Source organism: Diabrotica virgifera, chromosome 3, assembly GCF_917563875.1.
Source record: "Diabrotica virgifera virgifera chromosome 3, PGI_DIABVI_V3a".
In the NCBI taxonomy this organism is placed as follows: domain Eukaryota; kingdom Metazoa; phylum Arthropoda; class Insecta; order Coleoptera; family Chrysomelidae; genus Diabrotica; species Diabrotica virgifera.
Window position 1 is genome coordinate 75732531 of NC_065445.1, and position 8584 is coordinate 75741114.

The window sequence follows — 8584 nt, forward strand, 5'->3', positions numbered from 1 at the left end:
TTGAGTTATGACACTATTTGGGAGAAGGTGCGATATGTAATCCTAAGATTTGTTAGTAGCTATTATTTTGTAAGCAAAACAATAGAAATCTAAAGGACCGAATTACTATAGATCTAAATAGATAATAAAAGTAGAATTTTTGGTAACAACTTTTAATCTGAGCCTTCTAAAACCGATAAAAAGTAGACATAGAAGAATCTACAATTAGCATTCATTATACACCTATCCGCTTATCTAGGTAAAAATCCAACAAAATTCTGCTTCATAGTACTCAAAATGTGAGTAAAACAGGGCCGTAATTACGATGTTGGGGGCCCCGGGGCAAATGTGATCTGGGGGCCACCTACCGGGAGGTCTGGGGAATTTACCCCCAGTGTAAGGGGGGTTCTGGAAAAATGTTTGATATTTAACCCATTGAAAGCGCATTTTCCTTCCTCTGTGAACACCACACTCTCTTCTTTCTTTTTTTAAGCATGTCTTGCAATAAATATAAAATTAGCAGCGCTAATGATTACAGCTTCATCTCTATTTGACATTCCAGACGGATTATCAACGAATGCGTTCGTTCGCTACAATGTAAATGGACTTACTTTGTACCGAAGGAATAACCAAGCGAACACCTACGAATTCGTTCCTTCGTTCGTGTTCACTTTGATTTAAAAGCACCTTAAGGTGCCTTAAGCTACTGCAGTGTGAGCCACAGATCACCTACCTCCTCTAGATGTTTCACGATAACGCTTTGGTTAAATATGAAAAACAGCGCTCCATGCCGCTTGTATCGGAACTAATTTCAAGCGGGAATTTCAAAATGTAATTTTGGTGGGAAGAAAATGTTAAGTTAAAATATTTGTATAGTTGAAAAAAAAATAATTTGGTTTTAAAATATGCAAATTATTTTTAATTTCAAATATACAAAATACCATTTGGGAAAAAATAAGACATGACAACGTATTTTTATTTATTTATTTAATACCAGCAAAACCACTTTGTATATACTTTTTTACAAATCGTATCTTTACAAATGAAATTATTAATAGTTATCTTCCAAATACTTCTACAAAAGGGTATCTCAAATGATTGAAACATGTGTGCATCTCTACTTGTTGAGGACTTTCAACTAAAACAAAAAATTAATATAATTGATTTGATAATAACCATATTCATTTCACGTAAAATAATTTGTATTAATTATATATTTTCTGTAGGGGTTACTTACTTGGTGTTACATCCGTTTGCTTCCCTACACCACTAACTGTGTTACTTGTTCTCTAATAACAAATACTTGTTGAACTCACCATGCAAATGTAAGCTAGGAATTTGATCTTCCTATGGATCTTCAAATCACATTCGTTTTGTTTCAAAATCTGTATTTGAATCCATTTTATCTAAATCAGGATTTTTTATTATTGCTAACAATCAGATAAACATTTTTACTGACAACAAGATAAAAGATAAAGGCATACTGAGATACCGACTACTGACAATGATGACAATTGACAAATTATAATGACACTCAGACTCAGTGATATAGAAGAAATCTTCACTCCAGGTGCATGGCGACATCTCAAAAAACGTATCATTACTAAAAATGACATTTAGTTTAGTATGACCTTGAGATACCTGCGTGAAACATCTAAAGAGAGTTAAGTGATCTGTGGTGTGAGCCAAGCACAGTCAGTGAAGCTGGTCAGTGTACTAGTGGGACAGATCCTAATGTGCTCATTTTATCTTATGTACCTTTCTTTTCAATATGTGGTTCCTTTCACGTACCAAGATGTGGTCTGGGGTAAATTGATTAAGACAAAGTAGCTGGGACCTGTTGTCCCTATTCCGGTTGCATTTTAGTTTTTATTTCGTCAAAATAACTAATTTCCTCAGTCACAATTTATATGTTTACGAAAGGTCTCGGGGGCCCCAACTTAGCCCGGGCCCCCTCTTCCAATGGCATTTTAGGTTTTATTACGCCGAAATAACTAATTTCTTAAGTAATAATTTAAATATTTATGTTAAGGTCTCGGGGGCCCCAGCTTAGCTCAGGCCTCAGGTAAGCTGTTCTGTTCCAATTGCATTTTAGTCTAAAAGACTAATTTCCCCAGTGAAAAATTAAAACTATGTTGCGGTCTTTTTAAAATTGTGTTATTTGAAAATATTTCGTTGGGATCGGCTTTTAAAATAGATGTTTTTATTTTCCTCGTTAAAATCTATGCACGGGCTCCCCTTGGTCGGGGGCCCCGGGGCACTGCCCCGGTTGCCCCAATGGTAGTTACAGCCCTGGAGTAAAACTAAAGTAACGATAGAAAGCTTAAGATTTAATTTGCTTCAGGGACCACCCCCATCAGTTGACATAATACGTTTCAGTTTATATTAGCTTCTTCCTATTAGAGTCATCAGATCTGACTATATTATACCCTTATGCAGTGCAACACAGAGTACACCACAAACAGTTCTGATGACTCTATATGGAAGAAACATATCTGTTAACTGGTGGTTGTGGCCCCTGATGCAAATTATATCTTAAACTGTCTCTTTTATTTTGTATTCATTTTAACATACTTATTTCAGTACTTGTTCTTCCTGCTCTAAAATCTTCCAGGTACTATCCGATCACTTTTTGATATAATATTCCATTATTCTTTTCCTAATAAATTTTGCAAGTATTTTATAGACCAATTCAAATATTCAAATATAAAGATTTCGTACTCCGTTTTGTCGCCTTTTTATATATAGAGCAAATAGGAGCGATTGTTTCCTTTTTTCCTTTTGCCAAACTACAACTATTGTCAAGCGGAATATTCTTTCTTTCAGTCTTTCGCCGCCTTCCTTAAAAATCTCAGTTAGGATACCACTTTCTCCTGCCCTTTTGTAATTTTTTAGGTCTTTAAATATTTCTTTGAATTCATTCAAATCTGGTTCCTCACACGTCCTTAAACATAAGTCTATGTTTCCCCACAGAGTTCCCCTACATTGTTGTATTACTTTTTAATTAAATGTTAATACCCAAGAACCTACTAACTTACCATTTTTTTTAATATAATATTTGTATTATTTATTTTAGGTGAGCGACAGCAACCCCTAAGATTACGTTATACCGAACACGAAAATCAACTTTAAGGTGAATGACCAATTTTGATGGTTCTTTATATTTTCGAGGTCGCTGAATCTGAATATGAAGTTTATTTTTATCTAGAATTGGTGGAACATGTTCAAAAATCAAATTTTATGAAAAAATGCGAAAAATCAATTTTGATGATTTTTCAATTTTACCTTGATGTATCTTTGGTCGCTGTAAGGATTTCCTCTTAAATATTTTACTGCATCATCTTTGAAGTATTTAGAAAACAACGAGCTTTGTAAAAAACGTTTATACAAATTAAAAGAGGGGTCGTTAATTTTTAAACATTTTTTTGTCAGATTTCGTTAGTTTCATGTTTACTTAAAAGAGTTAAGTGACAAACTTTTTAGCTTATCATTTTAACCAACACAGCAATAAAACATAATTCATGAAGAAGCTTTCTGTTAAACTTGAAGTCAAAATATATGCAATAGAAAAAAAGTTATGTAACTTTATATATGAGCGGCACACCGTAAAAAACGCTTAGTTCTCGAGATACTGTGTGGTGTGATGACCACGGTGTGGTGAATGGCTAATTTAATCATACTTTATGTTTTTGGTGGTGCTGAAAACGAAAATTAGGTTTATTTTGAATTTTACGTGGGCGAACATTGGAAAATCTCAATTTTACTGTAAAAATAAAAAAAAAATGAAATCACATATTTTGCGTTTAATAACTCTGTTCGATTTTAATATTTTTTTCTGAAATTTTTACAGTATATATTTCTTATCTTTCCGATGACAATGTTACCTGTTTTATAATCTTTATATCTAATTATAATAAAAGTTACGAATGGTTTAAAGTGAAAGGTGTAGATTCCTGAATTTAAAAGTTTAATCGCAAAAGTAGAGTGAAAAAATTTGAAATTTAGCTTTTGAATCAAGTTTATGTTAAAGTATGGGGTACAAAGAATAAAATGTTTTATAGAAGAAAATAATGCAACTTTTAATTTTAAGAAAAAAGTAATTTCATTTTTTTTATGTTTAAGTAAAATTGCGATTTTGACAATGTTCCCACACTTAAAATTCAAAATAAACCCCATTTTCGTTTTCAGCACCATTAAAAACGTAAAGTATGACCAAAATTAACCATTTTTCACGCCGTGGTCAGTATCTCGAGAAATATGCGTTTATTTGGAAGAGTGCTACTCGTCTATAAAGTCACTTAACTTTCTTCTTGTTGCATATTTTGACTTGAAATTTTCCAAAAAACTTCCTCATGACTTAAATTTTATTGCTGTGTTGGTTAAAATTATAAACTAAAAATTATGTCACTCAACTTTTTTAAGTAAACGTGAAACTAACGAAATCTGACGACAAAATGTTTAAAAAATTAACAACCCCTCTTTTAATCTGTATAAACATTTTGGACAAAACTCGTTGTCATCTAAAGACTCGAAAGATGATACAGTAAATTTTTCAAAAGGAAATATTTACAGCGACCAAAGATACAGCGAGGTAAATATGAAAAATCATCAAAATTGACTATTCGCATTTTTGCATAAAATTTAATTTTTGAACATGTTCCACCAACTCTAGATAAAAATAAACTTCATATTCTGATTCACCGACCTCGAAAATATAAAGAATGACCAAAATTTGCCATTCACCTATCATGGTCGCTTTTTCGATTTCTAAGCCTCAAATTAGTGCCGCTCGCCTATTTGTGTCGTATTAAAATTTTTGAACTACTAAAGTGCACTTCTAGCTTAATGAATAGTTTAAAGAATTTTAGTTTTGTAGTCGATTGAGGTTCATGAGATTTTACAACTGATTTTTGATCTATTTTGACACGCTGAATCCGAATCTTTCGAATTTTTGAACAGGAATTTGTTATTACGAATTTAACTGTTAAAATACTTATAAATAATAAACTAATAAAAATATATCGGTTCTCTAAAATCAGACACAACTGGCTAGTGATTTTAGTAAGTAATTTTGCCAATTTCGTTAAATTGGCAAAAAAATAATTACTAAATAATTAATAATTACTAAATAGTTAGTAATTTTGCCAATTTTGGCAAAATTGGCCAAAAACAAAAAAATACCTACTAAAATCACTAGCCAGTTGTGTCTGATTTTAGAGAACCGACAATACCTACTCTTTTTTCAAATATTGTTTTGTTTCTTAAAAAAAAAACAAACTGAACAAACTTTGAAAAATTTAAAATCTTTGCTTAGAACTTGGTTTTTGATCAACATATAAAATCATTTGAAGCACCTCATAATCTTTAAAGGAATTTTAGCTACAAATCATTAAATGTTACAACGTAAACTGTTTTATTATTTTAGACGTAACTGTTACAACTAATAGAACGAGTGAGTTTGGAAGCGGGCCATAAATAAATCAAAAACAAAGATTATGATAAGCTCAACAATGTCAGAATCAATGACATCGAAGTGGTAAATCAGTTTGTATATGGCATATGGGCACCAATTCCGGAGGATACACCAAAAAAATAAAAAGAAGGTCAGCCATGGTCAAGTGAGCAATGACAAAGTTCACCACAAGTGTGGAAAAGCCACCCCATTCAAAAGCTAAATAGTTGACATAAAATTACCAAATTTAATTTTTTAGAACATTAAAAAACTTTCAAAATGCCGATTTTTGAAAGTTAAAAAGTTAATTTATTGCTACGCAAACTGAAAAATAACTGAAAATCATTATTAGTTAATAATTTTTACTAAAACTATCTTAAACCATTAGTGTTTCACCCAAAGCTAGGTATTGGGATACTTAACAAACCCTCAAAAGAGACCGATCCATTAATTAGTTTAAGAGTTATTCTAATTTTTTATCCCAGAGACCTTTATTTTGCAATAACGTAAGACAGAAAATAATGAAGATAGGGCAATTCTGCGTATGCTAAATGAAAGTAGAAAACTGTTACTATTAAAATGAACTAAAAAAAGATAAAAAAAATATCTAATATAGTCAAAAATCCTAATGCCAAATTTGTGAAATTTTGTAGTTTCTAAACATTTAGAATAACTTTCAAAATATTGTCCGTAGAAAAAATCATTTTACATATTAGAAAAGATGGTATTTTACACGAATTTTTAAAAATGTAGTTTAATTGGTGACTAGTCGTGGTAAGTGAAGGGGGAAGCGGGTAGCTGACAAATGCACGAGTTCAAAAACTAAAAAAAGCAATGTTGTTCTGAAGCTATTTTCTTGTGGCATATAGGCTTCGAAACGTTAATAAAATCATTTTTTTGGTAAAATTGTGGCTTATTTCCCATTAAAAGTAATATTGATATAAAAAAGGCAACTTAAAACTACTATCATTTTCTATATCTCGGGATCTACTGAATATATTTTGATCGTTCTTTTTTTAAATTCTATGTAATTTTTCTGTACATTACAAATATGCAATTTGTCTAGACATTTATTAATTAATAAACAGTATAATTTGTTCAAACAATTTAAAAAAAAATGATTGTTTCCTAAAAATCCATGATTTTAATCATACTATCGTTATTAACCATAGAAAAAGTTAAGGTATACTTTAATAAATAAATTATCTTCAATAAATAATTACCTTAAAAATCATTTATTTATTAAAGTGTACTTTAACTTTTTCTATGATCATTAATGATACTATATTTAAAAAAATTGATTTTTGTAAAAAAATATTTTTTCAAGAAATGTATAAACAAATTAGACTGTTTATTAATTAATACATTTATAAACAAATTGCATATTTGTAATGTGCGTAGAAATTACATACAAATTAAAAAAAGACAGACCAAAATCCATTGACTTGATCCGGAGATAAAGAAAATTATATTCGTTTGAAATTGCTTTTTCGGTATTTTAACTCGGTGGATTTGTAGGTTCCCCCTAGTAATCGTTTGAACTACGTTTTTGCAAAATCGTAGAGGGTTTAGTGTTTTTAGTAAATATATTTATTATAATTTTTGTGTCTTTGGATTTGTCTTCCTCGGTAGTAAGATAATAAATATTAAACATTTTTATATAATATTTTTATACTTTAATTGATCTATTTGTCACCGTGGTTTTGTAATCACGTCCGAGAAGACGTGTACACAAAGTTCTGGTGGGTTATTGGTAGAGCATTCGACTTCAGATCGCGGAGGTCCCGGGTTCAAATCCGGACACGGACGATTCTTTTTTTCCTTTTTTTTATTTTTGGGTATTGTTTTAATAAATTTTTTTTGAAAATTTGTAATATCAAAATTAGTTTAATAATTAAATAAAATACAAATAAACTGTTTTAAGTATATTTATTTCTTTGAAATCATATAGAAGTATAACTTCTTACGTGCGTACAAAGTACACACATTCTTTTTTTATCTTTTTTAATACATTTTGATACTATCACTCTTCTACTTTCATTTGGCAGACTCAGAATTGCGCTGTCTTCATTATTTTCTGTCTTATCTTATTGAAAAATAAAGGTCTCTGGGATAAACAAATAGAATAACTCTTAAACTAATTACCTAATGGATCGGTCTCAAATTTTGAAGGTTTGTTAAGTACGCCAATACCCAACTTTGGGTGAAACACTAAAGTTCTAAGGTAGTTTTAGTAAAAGTTATTAACAAATAACGATTTTCACTTATTTTGCAGTTTGCGTAGCAACAAATTAACTTGTTAACTTTCAAAAATTGGCATTTTGAAGGTTTTTCAATGTTCTAAAAAATTAAATTTTGTAGTTTTATGTCAACTGTTTTGCTATTGAATGGGGTGCAAAAAATCGAAATAATCGCGATTTTTGCACTAAATTGTTAATACAGTCGACTCTCGTTAATTCTAAATTCGAGGGACTCTTAAAATATTACGAATTGTTGAGTGTTTGAAATATCAAATGGTTCGAAATTTGTGAGAAAAAATAAATAAAACTTCGACTTATTAAGTGTTGATCAATTATTATTTATTAACTACTATTAATTCTATAACGATGACAAAAGTTTAGAGGTACATTCGTGTACATACATGTATGTATTCATAATGTGAATTAATCAATCTTTCGAAAGAACTGTATTATACTGGATTGCTTCAAAGTACATTGCTGCTGCTCAGATTACTCAAACTGCTCAATAATTTTTTTAAAAGAAAAAGTGACTGAAATGCTTTTTCATCACTTTCGTTCTGTAGACAAGGTATCGAATGAGGATCTTGCTTCCTTAACTGAAACAAAGGCGCGTTGAAACAAGTTTGAAAACTGTACTTACTACAAATTTTTCGCCTCTTTCTCTCTGCAACTTTGAATTGTCGAGTGTTGGACGCCGATGAGTTCGAATTAACGCGTCGTTTTGTCCTATAGCAAGGATTTTTTTAGTTCGAATTACCAAGAGCATAAAAATGTATCGATTTAGTTCGAAATATAAAGAGATTTTGTAGTGAACTCGTGATAACTTTGAACTATAGAGAGTTTCGAATTATCGCAGGTTTGAATTAACGCGAGTCGACTGTAATTAAAAAACGGACACGAACTCTAGGCAGGA

At 30.6% G+C, this 8584-nt stretch overlaps 1 protein-coding gene across 1 annotated transcript in view; it reads left to right on the top strand.

Annotated features, from left to right (window-relative positions):
• LOC126882512 (uncharacterized) overlaps positions 1–3076 on the top strand; it is a 141868-nt gene extending 138792 nt beyond the window's left edge. Inside the window, exon 7 of the mRNA XM_050647478.1 lies at positions 3056–3076. Within this exon, the coding sequence (XP_050503435.1) occupies positions 3056–3076 (21 nt within the window). The remainder of the gene's footprint in view (positions 1–3055) is intronic.
• The last annotated feature ends 5508 nt before the right edge of the window (positions 3077–8584 follow it).